The sequence below is a fragment of the Zeugodacus cucurbitae genome, chromosome 6 (assembly GCF_028554725.1).
Source record: "Zeugodacus cucurbitae isolate PBARC_wt_2022May chromosome 6, idZeuCucr1.2, whole genome shotgun sequence".
NCBI lineage: Eukaryota > Metazoa > Arthropoda > Insecta > Diptera > Tephritidae > Zeugodacus > Zeugodacus cucurbitae.
The window spans coordinates 71,009,653-71,025,273 of NC_071671.1; the positions used below are offsets into that span (position 1 = coordinate 71,009,653).

Sequence of the window (15,621 nt, forward strand, 5' to 3'; positions counted from 1 at the left end):
AAAGGTCGAACAGTTCGTTAAAATACAATTTAGGGAATAATATAATTTGAGTTTTAACGGAATTGAGCAGCATAATGAAGAGTTGCAAAATTAAAATTCAAGCCACATAAAAATCGTGCTGCCATATCAATTGTAGTGTTGAATTTTAAAAAGAGTGTTGACATATGGAATGTCATCTGTTTTGTTGTCGTCTGATTATTCGTCGCTTATTGTCGGGATCTAAATTTGTTGTATCTTCTGTAAAAGTACTGCTGTCGGATTAAATTAAAATTATAATTGCGTATTCGAATATATAAATATTCGATGTAAAAATGTGATGCAAGTTTTCATTAACTTAAACGGCATATAATAATATATGTGCCTATTTTTCGCATTAACGCTCAACAAAGATTTTTCAAGTGAAAGTTCTTAGTGAAAAAACTAGTATTTCAACAGCTGGAAGTGTGAAACTCCGTACATACTGTGGTGTAAAATTACTTTTTTTCCTAATACACTTCTAAGTTCAAGGATAATGGACGACATTAAATTAGCCAAGGTATTGATAATAAGTAATAAAATATTAGTTATGCATATACTATTGTTTAATGTGCCGCTCCGAACGTATTTTGATCTGAAAGTATTTCTTAATGTCCTGTGGCCAATACCGGCTGGTCAGTTGAGTCATCATTTGTAGTCTTTAAGTATATCCTATTCTAATTTATACCTTGATTAAAAAAAATTTTACGAAGTGGAACAAAGTGAAAACGCCCAAGGTATAAAACACGTACATTGAACAATTGTTTCACTATTTTACAATACTTTGTGTAATCATTATCTACAGGTGTTGTATTAGCGTCTGCTACAGCGGAAAACAAATAAAATAATAAAATCAATAACGAATGGGATGGTTAAAATACAGATAGCTTAGATTGGTATATACAATAAAAATTATAATACGAAATGATAGATGGTTATTTAATCTGAGTTAATAATTTCTACTCAAATTAATAATACACATCACACATAAACGTTTAGTTATTTGGATTACAGTGAATGTCGTTTACAAACAGACAAATGCATGGGAGATTTGTTTTTATTAGTAATCTACTGTTATCATTAGTTTTCTATTTTCTGATAATTACAAGCTAGGAATAAATGAACAATAGTTGCACTATACGTACGTATATAATATACATACGTAAATATAAAACAGAATTCAGAAAATTACACATCAGTCGGATCTATGTATTAGAAACGGACTATAATTTATATTCGGCCCAAGACTGTCAGGATCAAGACTGTTTTATTTTTGTATTATAGATACGTCATTTCATTCTCTATAAAGTTTACTTATTTATGAAATCTCGACAACAACAAGTAATTTTTTTCTTTTCTTTTTTTATGGTTTGGCCATTACCTATTGATCTGACTATTGTAAGTACATATGTACATATATTCGTTGTGACATGGACATGTAGATTGTCTTGATAATGCCTGATTCCTGACTTAAACATTCTAAAAACTTCTTGCAAAATTTTGACAACATTTCACAAGTATTGGAATATAAACCTTGGCATAAAAGTGGCCAGTGAGTTTATCCTTTCATGTTTTCTAAAATTCTAATATATATATATATGTATATAATATTATAAGTTTCAATGAAATTCTTTAGTTATTACAAAAATCCTTTGGATGAACAAAACGTTTATACTTTGTGCAACATGCTGCACTCTAGTATAAAGATTTGTATTTACGTTAATGCGCATGCCCAAATTTACATACTATTTTCCTCAGCTTTCCATCGTAAATAAGCAATTGTTTATGATTTTGGAGTTTATGAATTTAATAACTTAATTAACTTATAATTTTTATTAACATTAACTATTATTCTATTAATCTATAGATTCAAATTATCAGTCGCCATTGTTTAAAACAATTCAAACGATTAAATTCTTCTACTTATTCGATTTCCAGTTGAGGTACAATTCGTGCTGGAAATTTCCCACTTCTCTATGGAATTGGCGCCTCTGCAACTTTTGCCTTTCATGTAGTTCTTGAGTTCAAGTTTAGCGTTGCAAGATGACACAACTGTCATCGGAAAATCGTGCGTGTTTTTCGTTTAAATAAATTCGTTTTTTCGCTCCGACACCCCCTCCCATGTTCTGGTGCTTCAATTTAAAAGAACATCCAAACCAACCAGTGCAATCACATCCACCTCCATAAAAGCTGTACCGTGCTTGTATTTTTGAAAGTGAAAGTACTTAAGTGTAATTTGATTGGAATTGTCGATACTTACCGTTTGTGATCTCAGTTATTTTGTATATTTTGACTACCCCAATGTTATTGCCCTCGGCCATTCGTGTCAAAGTTTTAAGTGAATTTTCACTTGTGTATCTGTAAGCTTGTTTTCGGCATCGCGTATATTAATATAATTATTGATTAAATAAACTGCTGACCAAAGTGAGTGCAAATATCGCAAAGACGCGCAAAACATTTGGTTCCTGTAGCTAAATTGTATCTTAAACAGTATACCATTCTTGTGGACAGTATGGATTTTACGAAATTCATGAATAAATTTAACGAAGTTGAACGCTCACTTTCACCAACATCTTCATTACGTCTAAACTTTGACAACATCTCACCGGAAAGTGAGGAACCGGAGGAGAATAAACGCCTCTGGGGTGTGCCCGTGCCACCATTTGTGTCCGATAAAGTCGTCTCTTGGATTGAAGAAGAGTTTAATGAGCCGCCTATTTATTATAACGGCAACGCTGTGATTCGAAAGGTTTGTTAATCAATTCTGTTTGTCTAAATACTTGACGTACATATGTAATTGTGCTGCATAGTGCCTTGAATTCTGATCTTGACAAACAATTGTATTTCTAAATTCATATGACGTTTACCGCTACCAATTTAGTATTTTTTTTTTAACCATAAACCTAATATTAAATCGATTAATCTCTGAGAACATAAGAAAGGTTAGCAAATTGTAGGAGATACTAGTAATAATAAGTTAACGAAACTCCATTTCTATTTTCATAGTAAATACTTTATGAAATGTGAACCAAAGCTATCGGCTCTCCTCTATCTAAAAGCAAAAGCAGTTCTGAACAATTTGCATGCAATTTGTGTGTCAACACGAGATACTTGACCGTTGCGAGTGAACATTCTGTCATCAAATTTGCATATTTAATCAACTCTTAACGTTTCTCCCATCATCGACGAGCATGAGTAACATAACTTCGTCCATGCACTAGTACTTACATAGACACGCATACACACTTACAATCGTATCGAGTATCCTTTGGGTAGCTTTCATCAAATGGGTTACAACTTGACTCACCTTTTTAATAGTCTCACAAATTTTCACTGCAAATATTTTGAACCATTGAAGTAGTCTACTCGTATAGAGGCGTGGCAAGTAGTCAATGTAGAAAGTTAAGGTCCATTTCATTCTGATTATTAAAGCTCTTCGTAATGGATACATTTTCCAATTCAGTTTTATACCTATTTTCAACCGTCTAAAATTAAATTCTTATAATGTTTTATGAACTAACCCTATAAAGTATCTCCGCTATCTAGTGCCCGTTCAATTGAAATTGTGACAATACATTTTTAAATTTTTTCTTATTTCACCTAAAACCACATGAAATTCGTTAAACCATCGCTATCGGAGGAGAAGTATACAATTGCTATATGACTTCACTCCGCGATTTCATTTCCACATGCAGGAATCGAATCAGCGACCGCTGTTCCTACTACACAATAATGCAGTGAAACTAATTCCTCATCAGATATATAAATCATATTTTGTCGTCTGTAATACATAAATAAATAAAAATTAATTCCACTTTATTAAGTTGAATAAAGTTGGTCTTTATGAACTATAAATTCATCATTCTTTATTCTGTGCTTTTGTTTATGTTTTTCAGGTGGAAAATGTGCGAATGATCGACCGCTACAATGCCAAAAATCCCACCGTCGGCACACTCTACTTGACGGCAACTCATTTGATCTTCGTTGAACCGGATAGCAATAAAGAAACATGGGTATGTATTTGTTTATAATGATTTGATTCCTTAATAAATCTACGAGTATTTAAAATGTGTTCTGGGTCAAATGTGGCGAACAGCGAAAAAAACTTCTGTAACATATTAAGTCCAGAAATTAGATTATTATCGAATAAGTTAATTGATTTATTTTATTATTCTTCTGGTGATTTCATTGCGTTGCTTACAAATAAAAATGTAATAGCTCATTGTGAAATAAAAGTCTCCTACCGTTGAATATTTCCTTGGCTACTTTTACACACACTCGTGAAATTCACATTGTCCTTGACGCCACAAACTCAAGTGTGCTCAAAAGGCGGGCGAAAATGCTAAAGCAATCAAATTGTAGAAACAATGAACACGGAAAGTGTATATTGGATGACGCGTCATCGTCTCTCAGCTGTGCCAAAGCCACTTCTATTGCGTTCACAAGCGCATACAAGTTCAGCAGCACCGTTTTTACTGTTTTTTTTTTTTCTGTTTTTGTTTTTTGCTGAGCTCAGAGGAACTACTTTCGTTGGGGTAATTCTGATGCCAAGTTTGGTCGTAATGCTGCCAAATAGGTCAGTAGCAACATGCAATGCAGAGTGAAAGTAATTTAAAGAGTGCTACAGAAGATGCTCCGGAAATCTTCGCAAACGAGCGCTGAGCTTCTTACTGGTATGTTGAATAATTGATGTACTTATTGCGGCCACAATTTCATCTTATAAATGAATGCGGTATTGCTTGAAATACATTTATTTCACCGAAACAGGTCTGGTGGGAAGGTCTTATCGATTAAAACCCGTAAAAATCATAAAAAACATTTTAAAGGGTGATTTTTTAAGAGCTTGATAACTTTTTTAAAAAAAAAACGCATAAAATTTGCAAAATCTCATCGGTTCTTTATTTGAAACGTTAGATTGGTTCATGACATTTACTTTTTGAAGATAATTTCATTTAAATGTTGACCGCGGCTGCGTCTTAGGTGGTCCATTCGGAAAGTCCAATTTTGGGCAACTTTTTCGAGCATTTCGGCCGGAATAGCCCGAATTTCTTCGGAAATGTTGTCTTCCAAAGCTGGAATAGTTGCTGGCTTATTTCTGTAGACTTTAGACTTGACGTAGCCCCACAAAAAATAGTCTAAAGGCGTTAAATCGCATGATCTTGGTGGCCAACTTACGGGTCCATTTCTTGAGATGAATTGTTCTCCGAAGTTTTCCCTCAAAATGGCCATAGAATCGCGAGCTGTGTGGCATGTAGCGCCATCTTGTTGAAACCACATGTCAACCAAGTTCAGTTCTTCCATTTTTGGCAACAAAAAGTTTGTTAGCATCGAACGATAGCGATCGCCATTCACCGTAACGTTGCGTCCAACAGCATCTTTGAAAAAATACGGTCCAATGATTCCACCAGCGTACAAACCACACCAAACAGTGCATTTTTCGGGATGCATGGGCAGTTCTTGAACGGCTTCTGGTTGCTCTTCACCCCAAATGCGGCAATTTTGCTTATTTACGTAGCCATTCAACCAGAAATGAGCCTCATCGCTGAACAAAATTTGTCGATAAACACATTTCGAACCGAACACTGATTTTGGTAATAAAATTCAATGATTTGCAAGCGTTGCTCGTTAGTAAGTCTATTCATGATGAAATGTCAAAGCATACTGAGCATCTTTCTCTTTGACACCATGTCTGAAATCCCACGTGATCTGTCAAATACTAATGCATGAAAATCCTAACCTCAAAAAAATCACCCGTTATGTATATGTTAAGTGGCACGTTGAAAAATCCACATTGAGTTTTGAAGATCTTACAGGTTTTAGCTGAATTCTCAATTCTTTAGTATAATTATTTTAAATAAAAAAATTAAAATTAGTAGTAGTCGAGTCGAGGCCAAACCTAATTAAAAGAGTTCACATTTATTATTGTTGTTGCAAATAGCTCAAACGTTCACTTTAAGCACTTGTTAACACTTGAAGCCGCGAAATAGCATACAATAGTACTGCTTTTCTGCAAAATAATAATACAATAATGCAGACAATATCCCAGAAGCGCATGAATGGGACATGAATAAGGCCCAACACCAAGTGGGTACATACATATGTACGTATGTACACACGCTTGAAAACATGCTCAACACAGAATCGTTTATTTGCGGACGTCATTAAATCCTGCCGCTTAGCTGGCTTGTAATTTCACTCAAAAGCAAAGCGAAAACATTTGCTCTCTGTGTTTAACTATTTATGTTACGTATACGCGATGGCATTCATTGTCGCGCCACTACCATACGACGTGATAATGTAAGCTTTGCTCTTGGTATAAGAATGTACGATTTGGAGTTGGTCATAAGATTATTTATGTTTTACCAAATGCAATTTAAATGGATTTTGAGGATTATTTAAAATATTGCCTGATGATTTCCAGATTCGTATTACCAGACATTGTTTCAAATGTATTGCAGAACTTCTCTTTAGTTTTAGAGATAATTTTTTAATGAAAAAATCACTCAAAATGTTAACATTTTTAATTTATTACATATTTTCCTCTTTTCACAGATCTTACATATGCACATAGCAAACATTGAGAAGCTACCCCTGAGTACAACCGGTTCACCACTATTGATACGCTGCAAAACTTTCCTATCGGTGACATTTGTGATTCCAAAGGACTCTGAGTGTCACGATGTGTACACATCGTTAATGAAGCTCTATCAACCTGGTAAGTGACATACACATACTACATGCATACATACATCCATATGTTTCGCGTTACAAAATTGCCATTAGGGTGAAGCGCAATTACATATGTGTTATAAACGCTAATAATATATTTCCAAAAAAGCCACAATTATATTATATTTTATTAGTATATTTCGATATCAAATAATTAAATAAAATTAATATTTATGCCTTTTAGTAAAACAATATTTAGTGACTTTCCACTAACAAAAACAATAAAATGTGATATTAAGATTTAATAAAATTTTGTTTTTTTTTTTTAATTAAAAATTAATTAACAAAATAATCAGAGAATTACCAACCACAATAACGGCGAATTCGATGCACAACCTCAAAAAGTCAATTATTAAATGAATAACTTAACCTATACCATCGTAATATATAGATATGTATGCTTTTGCTTGCAATTATATACACATATAACGGTTGTGTTTTGCCAACTACTCACATTATGGTTCATTAATCTAGGTAATGACTTTTTAATTGCAGTTTCCATTAACAAGCTATACTGCTTCAACTATCAGCCAGCCAAAGACGATTTCCCGAAGACGTCAGGTTGGGACTTCTTCAAATTGGAGAGTGAATTCAAGCGTATGCGTGTGCCGAACGAAATTTGGACGTTGTGCACCTTGAATATGAATTATGAGCTATGCGACACGTATCCGCGGCACATCTACGTGCCACAGGAGGCCAACACAGCCATGTTGATAGGCAGTTCACGTTTTCGCTCCAAAGGTCGTTTGCCGGCGCTTACCTATTTGCACTCGAATAAGGTGAGTAATAATTACTTATACGCACAGGAGAGTGTGTACATTTTTAACTAAAGTTAGTTACTATTAAATACGTTCAATTTTTTTATACTCATGGAATCAGCAAGTGGCAGTCTGCGTCTATCAGTGACGCAAACACTTTCAGAAATAGCCTCACATAAATTAAACAAAGACAAAGATTCCCTTAAAGTGCCACTAATGATCACTTTGTGTTGAGGAATGCGTGATATGGGTCACCTAATGACATTATTATATTCCGAGACGATTGTTTGTGTCCAATGATTCGCTTTATATTTAATTCTCCGTTGACACTGTGGTTTCACATTGCAAATATGCAACTCATAAATTTGTCTCAGTTACTAATATTAATTGAATTGTTGTTGTTATCGGAGTATAAAACATTCATAAAATCGTTTCAACGAACAGCGTCGAGTTTATAGTCCTTGGCAGAAATAAATTATTCCGATTCCATTCCATCATTGTAGTGCTTTCCATTAAAATATCAATCTCAAAATTTTTCCGAGAATCCTTTGATTTAATAACTCTTAAAAGTAAACTCCTCAACGCCTTCACAATAATCTCGTTTGTAATGAATATTACGACCTTTAACAGCAGCATCGTCAGTCCTTTTAATACTTTTTGGTACATATGTAGTACATACATACATACACATGGAGCTCGTTGATATATTTTAGTACAGACATCTAAGTAAATATTCGTTTGCGGAACTTACTTTTGTCATATTCTTCTTTTACGTTCTTCTCTTTTATTTGCTTGCAGGCATCCATCTGTCGGTGTAGCCAGCCGTTATCGGGTTTCAGTGCTCGCTGTTTGGAGGATGAGCAGATGCTGGAGGCGGTACGCAAAACAAATCCAAACACCGACTATATGTACGTTGTGGACACTCGACCCCGGGTAAGTGGCAGTTGTGTGCCTTTGTGTACATATGTACATAAATACATACTCGTGTAAGTGCTTATTCATACAAAAAAGTGGTTAATTTGCGGAAAGCATTTCAACAAGCAAACACAAGTGCAGGCATGTGGCATTTATGTACCACAGCACAGTTGGTGAATCAAGTGCACCCTGTGGGATGTCGGCCACTTCAAATATGTCTCGAAATGAACTTTCAACAGCGGTCCATGATAACTGGGTTTTTACTCTAGTATTTAAAGCAAACAGTGATTGAAGACCGAATGCAATAAAATATTTATTTGAAGATACTGTTAAAACTGTAAAATTCGAAATAATAGCCAATTCCGAAATTTCGGGATTTTGATTTCGAGATCCAGAAGTACACTTTCGACTAATTATTGGAAATCGAATCCAGTCGAATATTTATTTGGAAATACTGTTTTAACTTGAGAATTCGAAAAAAATAGAAAATCCCGAAATTTCGTGATTGAGACCTCAGACAATGGCCCTCAAAACGCTATACACACTTGAACTCAAGTGACCACTCAAATTTTAAACAAACCACGAGCAAAATATAAACAAACACCGGCCGAAGGTCAAATTTGTTTACATTTTTAAGGTCACGTGATGTCAGGTTTGTTTACATTGTGAAGGATCACGTGATGTCGGGTTTCTTTACAATTTTTTAGATGACATTATTTAAATTTTATTCGCATTTTGTTTATTCAAGTGCGGTCAAATTTATTTAATTTTTTTACTGTTATCTGGGATCTGTCGATAGCAAGCCAAAGGGGTTGCTGAGTCAATAATTTCAATACAGCAGGGGTTGGGGAAACCGGTTCTTGAATTACACCAGTTCCATATACTAATGTAAAATTTCGAGTGTGATTCTTGTATTTTACAAGGGTATATAATGCTCTGCTAATAGCAATAATTGATTTGATTTTATAATTTACATTTTTTTAACAGATAAACGCAATGGCTAACCGTGCCGCTGGCAAAGGCTACGAGAACGAAGCTTTTTATGAGAACATCAAGTTTCATTTCCTCGGCATTGAAAACATACACGTACAGCGCACCAGTTTGCAGAAATTGATTGAGGCTTGTGAGCAGAAGACACCCACAATGAGCGGATTTCTTAATTCCTTGGAATCATCTGGTTGGCTGAAAAATATTCGCTCCATTTTGGATACTTCCAGGTAAGTTTCGAATAATTGCAGTAAATCGGTAGCACAAATACTTAATCCAATTAATCCAAAACTGCCTTTTCCAGCTTTATTGCGAATGCGGTCGATAAAGGTGTGTCGGTAGTAGTTCACTGCTCGGACGGATGGGATCGCACAGCACAGGTTTGCTCATTAGCTGCGTTGATGTTGGATCCCTATTACAGAACTATTAAGGGATTCCAAGTAAGTTTTGACTTTGATGAATAACGCATTTCGCATAGTGTTTATGCCCTTTTCTTTATTTATTTCTTCAAAGGCATTGATTGAAAAGGACTGGCTCGCCTTCGGACATAAATTCAGCGAGCGCTGTGGCCACGTGCAAACTGATCCGCGTGAGGTCTCACCAATTTTCACACAATTTCTGGATTGCACTTGGCAGCTGATGACCCAGCGCAGTGATGCTTTTGAATTCAATGAGCGCTTCCTGCTGATACTGCACGATCACGTGCACTCATGCCAGTTTGGCACATTTGTCGGCAATTGCGAAAAGGATCGTCTGGATTTGAAACTATCAGAACGCACATTCTCCCTATGGGGCTTCATGGCCAATCACTTGAACGAGTATATTAACCCGCTTTATAAGCCCGATGTCGATAAAACTATTAAACCCAATCTGCAGCCGCAATGCATCAAGTAAGTAAGGGCGAAAAACTAAACGCGAAGTGTAAAAAAGATTTCTTTTTCTCTAAAATATTCCACCAGATTCTGGCGTGGCATGTTCAGTCGTTTCGAAAGTGGTGTACATCCGCGTGAACCGCTTAGCGACTTGTTGCTTGTGAGCAAGGATCACTGTACCTCATTGGAGGATCACGTGCAGCATTTAACAAAGGTGAGCATGCTCCGTTTACACATGTACACTAGTTGCATATTTAAAGCATGTTGTATTTAACAGCGCATTGCAAGCTTCAAAAACTATATTTCCAAATCCGCAAAGAAGTTGCAAGATGCCACCGCTAAATCGTATAAGGAGCCCGTCTCAGAGATCAATGACAACAAGTGCGTTAGCCAGCTGAATGCAACCGTTATTTAGAGTTAATAATCATATTGACATTTCTGCAGGTACAACTACGACAAAAAGATGAGCGAACTCTCCTCAGCGGATGACGATCATCCGCTTAAGCCAGCAGGCATGTCTTTTGCAAATCTCTCGGTAAGGATTATAGATTAATTATATTACCCACAAAGTAATCATTGGTGTATTATTTATTATTGTGTATTAGTTGAATGAGCGCATTGACGCCACGAGCATTAAGGAGGAGATCAATTCCGTAGCTGTGGACTGGAAGTCGATGCGCAGCGTGACGTCTTGCTCATGCTCAACACCATTCGATCAGTTCAGTAAGAAGGTGCGTATGTCTCAAAGTCAAACTCAAGCCTGCAAGTAACTGTAAATTTTGTGCTTCTATATATTTTGCAGACACATTGCTGGAAGTGCGGCGATATCTTTTGCGAACGTTGCATTGACAAGAGCATCCCCTTGCCGGGGCAGGATAGCGGGAAGCCGGTGCCGGTGTGTCGCACTTGCTTTCGGCTTGTGCAAAAGACCAGTCCATGAACTCTCAAATGAAGCTGAAGCTAAGTTTAACGCTAGAGCGAATATGAAATAAGTAAATAAAAATCAACGGGTGTGTTTTGTGTAATGAATGTTGCTTATTTAGTCGACGAGACTGCTGTGTAGCTTAGTAAGAATGCATGTTTGTGAAGATAGTTGAGTATTAGGCAATTAAACGAGTCGTAATCAAGGCGTGAAAGTACAAGCATATTTAAAGCATAACAATATAAATTACTAAACAAAAGTTGATGTTGAAGTTGAAGAGCAGCGCAAATATCGTTTAAACTGAAGAAAAATATAAAGCACATTTGAATTTTGAAGTTTGTTGCATTTTTAGATTACCCCAATACCAACAAGTATATAAATTAGAAACAATATGAAAACAAGTATTCTCTGTTCGAAATGTTCGACTTAAATGTGCTAAATATATACACATACATATATATATATATATATATATTGCAAAAGTAGTACCATAAACCAAGCAAGACCATAACACACCCTATACCCGGCAAAATGAGTATGTGACAATTAGAAATAAGAACCCAAGTGCTCTCTAATACCAATACTAAAAATTGTATGTACAATAAATGTATTTTCAGTTGATTACGTTGGGTTCTACGTGAGTGAGGTTGATTTTAAAATGTTTTACCTTTTTTGTTTTTAAGTCTTCCAGTAACATTCGAACATATGTGGAGAAATACGCAGTTTTTAAGTATTCATATTCTCTTATAAACACCTTCGGCATTCCTGTATCTATTTGCAAATCAGCGCTCAACACACCTGTAGTCTGATCTCTTTGTTATGGGATTTCGAAAAGCTTTTAGATTCTCCTCTTTAAAGAACTCAACACTAGCTTAAGCATAAGTGCACAATTTTGTTGATAACGGTACGTTTTCGTGTAACCGCTATTATTTTGAATTCGAATATAAATATCGTGTATAGTTCTAGTACTTTTAATTTTCCCCTCCGAGTTTGACTCCCATGTACATTTGTTATGTGTGCGGCAAAGCAATTATGTATAAGGCAAATGCTATGCTTAAGTACAATTCAATCAGTCGTTACCCATTGTCTATCATATGATTATGTAGTTGAAAAACAAATAGTATTATAGTAAAAGTAATATTGGAAATTCAAATTGAAATAAATATAATAAGTGCTTAAACGCCCAAAACCAAAATAAATATTTTCTATTTTCTTTTAAGTTGATTTGAGTAATTTTATTACACCATTATGTTACACAAGTGTGTAAGTATTGAAAGGATTTAGCAAACTGTCTCTAATAACCGATTTCAGTTGGTTTTATACGCAATATCACGGGCACACTAGTGCAGGGTAATATGGATACTTCGGTGACCACAGCAGTGACTAGTTCGGGTGGCGTAATATCGTACATCAGATTCAAAGGTGACATTTTCCCTTTCGTCTGCCAATTCGCCAAACTGCACTGGGCGCTTCTTATCAGATCATCGGGGTTGCCCAGCTCATTATAGACGATGGCATCGGTTTGTGAGCGTTCGCTAAATTTATGAGTTTCACAACACACCAACACGGGCACATTGAACGAGTGTGCAACCAGTGCAACTTGTGCGGTTCCCGTGCGCGCCATCACATATCCGTTAGCCAGCAGTGCGTGCGCGCCCAATAACACTTTAGTTGCTTCGGGCATAACGAAGCTCACCGCATTGATGAGTACATAACTACAAGGGATGCCTTTGACGGTGAGGCGTCGCAGCAGCTCTTGACCCTCACAGAATGGACGCGAATCCACAACGATGACACGAAAATCAACACGTCTGCGTAGCGCTTCTTCGAAAATATACGTTATCAATGACGAGCTGTGGATAAAGAGAGAGATAAATTATAACAACTACAAACATTAAAGCATTCATTGATTGCATTTAATTTACCAGCCAAATGTGAGTATAACATCGCCATTTGAAATTTTCTCCTGCACAGAGTAGCTAATAGCTTCGGCCGCTTTGCCAATTTGATTCTCGATATATGTGTCGATGAAACGGCATAAGTTCTCTTTTAGCTGTAAGCACAAGGCGGGCATTTATTTATAACATTCGAAGTTGAGGATATATTTTATATAAATGTATTTCACCCACCTCTGTTTCCGGTTGATCAGTGGGCAATTGCGTCAATACATGTTTAATGTGTTTGTATGCATTGCTCACGGATACTGCGAGCGGTCGGCATTTCTGCAAATGTTCCACGCTATTCGTGATTGTCGTCTCTAAACTGCGAGCAAACTCTTTTTTCGGCGGCGTTTCAAAGTCTCTAATAACCTGCAAATTTGGAAGACAATTCGATATAATCACATTCTAATTCAAAAACACAACTCGCGGGCTCACCATTTTCAATGCATTCAGGAAGCCAATGCAACGTGCATTCGAACCAACAATTGTGCGTTGAGCATACTGTTCTCCTAGACGAGCGATACTCGGATGTATGTGAGTATTGTTCAGAAATAGATTGACTTCTTGTCTTGCCTTTTCTAAATGATTGAACAGGCGCACCTTGCAATCGTTGATGCGATGAGACTTTGACACAGGGCTAATGCTTTTGGTTGGTGAAGGACTAGCACTAGTTACAGTGGCTTTTACAGTTACATCAGCTAGTTGCTTATTTGCTTGTTTGGCGCTGGCGGATGTTGGTTTTGCTTTTGGCGTACCGCTCTTTTGTGCGAGGGCTTGTGCTTTAGCTGCGCGCTGCGCTTCCTGTATGGCACGTCTTTCAGCCTTACTTAAGGCGGATTTTTTCTAAAAATAATACAAAATGTAAAATTAGCTCTAAAAATTAAACTAAAAAAAAGTTAACCTTTTCTTCCTGCAAATTTTTCTCAGATAAGTTTTCTGTAATTTTAGTGTCATCCAATTTGGCAGTGATCTCAGTTACACCGGCGGCTTTAGCTTCCTTAAGTGATTGTTTTGCTTTTTTCTTGGCCTCACGTTCAGCCTTTATTTGCTCACGACTTTTGTCAACAGCCGCAGTTGTTTGAGTGTCAATTTCACTTGGAGGAGGTTTGGCAATGACTTCCTGCTTTTGGCTAATAACGTGTGCTACGGGTTTACTGGTAACTGGTGCTGCGTTGGATGCAGCTTCTGGATTAGTGCCCAATGACTTTGTCTTTTTCATTTGTTTCGCCAATTTTTTAGCTTCACGTTCGGCCATAATTTCCTCACGCGATTTTCCAGCCGGTGAATTAATTGTAGGAGTAGGATTTGCTGACATATTTGAGCCTTTTTTGAAGTCGTCCTTTTCAAATCCTGAAGTATGTTTATTTTCTAAATTTGTAATTTGAATATTCGTTAGGGCTTTAGGAGTTTGGTTTTTTGAAGAATCTAGTTCAATTTCTTCTTTCTTAGCATTTGGAGCTTCATGAGACTTTGATAAAATATGTTCAGAAATCGTTTTTGAACCAATTGTTTGCGAGTCTTTTCTTTCAATTGTGTCAAAAGGCACCGAGTCAATGGATGATTGAGAAACTTCTATGACAGATTTACGGCTTTCAATAGGTTTTATTTGCAGTGTATCCAGAATAGTTCCATTCGTTTTTTTAGCGACCGGTTCCAATGATTCAGGGTTTGTTTCAGAATTATTTATGTATTTTTTATTTCGTTTGCGAATGCGTTGACGGGGTCGTTTCTTCTTTTGGCTCGCAGTAACTTCCACGTTTTTCTTGTCTTGATTCGATAGTACGACCTGTGAAATGTTTTAATTCTTTAATAGATCAGATTTGTCATTATGAACAGTTTTTAAAAATGCAAAAATATTGAAAAATTGCAAACAAATAAAAATAAATAAATAAACAGAAAACGTATACAAATGGAAGCTGTTGCTTAAGCTGGGAGCAGAAATATTTATGAGTTATGTATGTACCTTATTATCCTGAATACCGGACATATTTAACGCTACTCGTTTCAACGACTGAGCAGTGAAAATATATAAAGAACAAATGAACAAAGATTATTTTCGTATTTTTGTTGATGAAATCTTCAGACACATTTTGTAAGAACAAGTCATCAGTGTTTGATCAAAAATACATCAACATTTGGGTGCACGCACAAGTAAGCACATGTTCCAAATTATATCAAAGAAACAACAAACAACAAACTTACCTTGCAATATGTAGGTTTCTAATAATAATTGATATATTTATTAACAATTTATTATTTTTACTAATAAAAATGTAACCAATTTGCTCACGACAGCAACTGAAAACGTCAAAAAACTTATGAATCTTAAAAAGGCTACAGGGTGGTTCGCTGCAAAAAAGTTATAAAAGTTAACAACAACAAAGATGCTAACAATTATTTAAGAAACTAATTGAAAAACGTAACGTAAAAAATAGTTATCCTTGCAGTAAATCTTATAACTTATCTGCTTTAAAAGTAATTAC

General features: G+C 35.9%; 2 protein-coding genes across 3 annotated transcripts; one reads left to right on the forward strand and one right to left on the reverse strand.

The window, feature by feature from the left end:
- Nucleotides 1-187: 187 nt before the first annotated feature.
- On the forward strand, nt 188-12,194 carry LOC105221260 (myotubularin-related protein 8). Of its 2 annotated transcripts, none has more exons than XM_011198080.3 (13): nt 188-535; nt 3,912-4,028; nt 6,568-6,730; nt 7,240-7,523; nt 8,301-8,435; nt 9,405-9,634; nt 9,709-9,844; nt 9,918-10,294; nt 10,364-10,490; nt 10,554-10,657; nt 10,721-10,811; nt 10,882-11,007; nt 11,079-12,194. In XM_011198080.3, exons 1-13 carry the CDS (start codon nt 512-514, stop codon nt 11,214-11,216), a joined length of 2,052 nt encoding a protein of 683 aa, XP_011196382.1. In that variant the 5' UTR covers nt 188-511; the 3' UTR covers nt 11,217-12,194. The 2 variants fall into 2 exon arrangements, with proteins under 2 accessions (XP_011196382.1, XP_011196381.1); XM_011198079.3 differs by lacking the exon at nt 188-535 and adding an exon at nt 2,044-2,764.
- A 205-nt stretch (nt 12,195-12,399) lies between these two features.
- LOC105221259 (translation initiation factor eIF-2B subunit delta) lies at nt 12,400-15,451 on the reverse strand. Its single transcript, XM_011198076.3, has 7 exons — nt 15,341-15,451; nt 15,102-15,149; nt 14,040-14,924; nt 13,574-13,981; nt 13,328-13,507; nt 13,124-13,251; nt 12,400-13,051 (listed from the first exon to the last, which is right to left on the reverse strand). Exons 2-7 carry the CDS (start codon nt 15,123-15,125, stop codon nt 12,493-12,495), a joined length of 2,184 nt encoding a protein of 727 aa, XP_011196378.1. The 5' UTR covers nt 15,126-15,149; nt 15,341-15,451; the 3' UTR covers nt 12,400-12,492.
- Between the last annotated feature and the right edge of the window lie 170 nt (nt 15,452-15,621).

Excerpts from the sequence above, each read along its gene's own strand:
- LOC105221260 (XM_011198079.3), top strand. The coding sequence starts at position 2,528 with ATGGATTTTACGAAATTCATGAATAAATTTAACGAAGTTGAACGCTCA. Across the intron at positions 10,295-10,363 it reads CTGCAGCCGCAATGCATCAA|ATTCTGGCGTGGCATGTTCA; the intron begins GTAAGTAAGGGC and ends ATATTCCACCAG. Across the intron at positions 10,658-10,720 it reads TCAGAGATCAATGACAACAA|GTACAACTACGACAAAAAGA; the intron begins GTGCGTTAGCCA and ends ACATTTCTGCAG.
- LOC105221259 (XM_011198076.3), bottom strand. The coding sequence starts at position 15,125 with ATGTCCGGTATTCAGGATAATAAG. Across the intron at positions 14,925-15,101 it reads CCGGTATTCAGGATAATAAG|GTCGTACTATCGAATCAAGA; the intron begins GTACATACATAA and ends AACATTTCACAG. Across the intron at positions 13,508-13,573 it reads TCCTGAATGCATTGAAAATG|GTTATTAGAGACTTTGAAAC; the intron begins GTGAGCCCGCGA and ends CCAAATTTGCAG.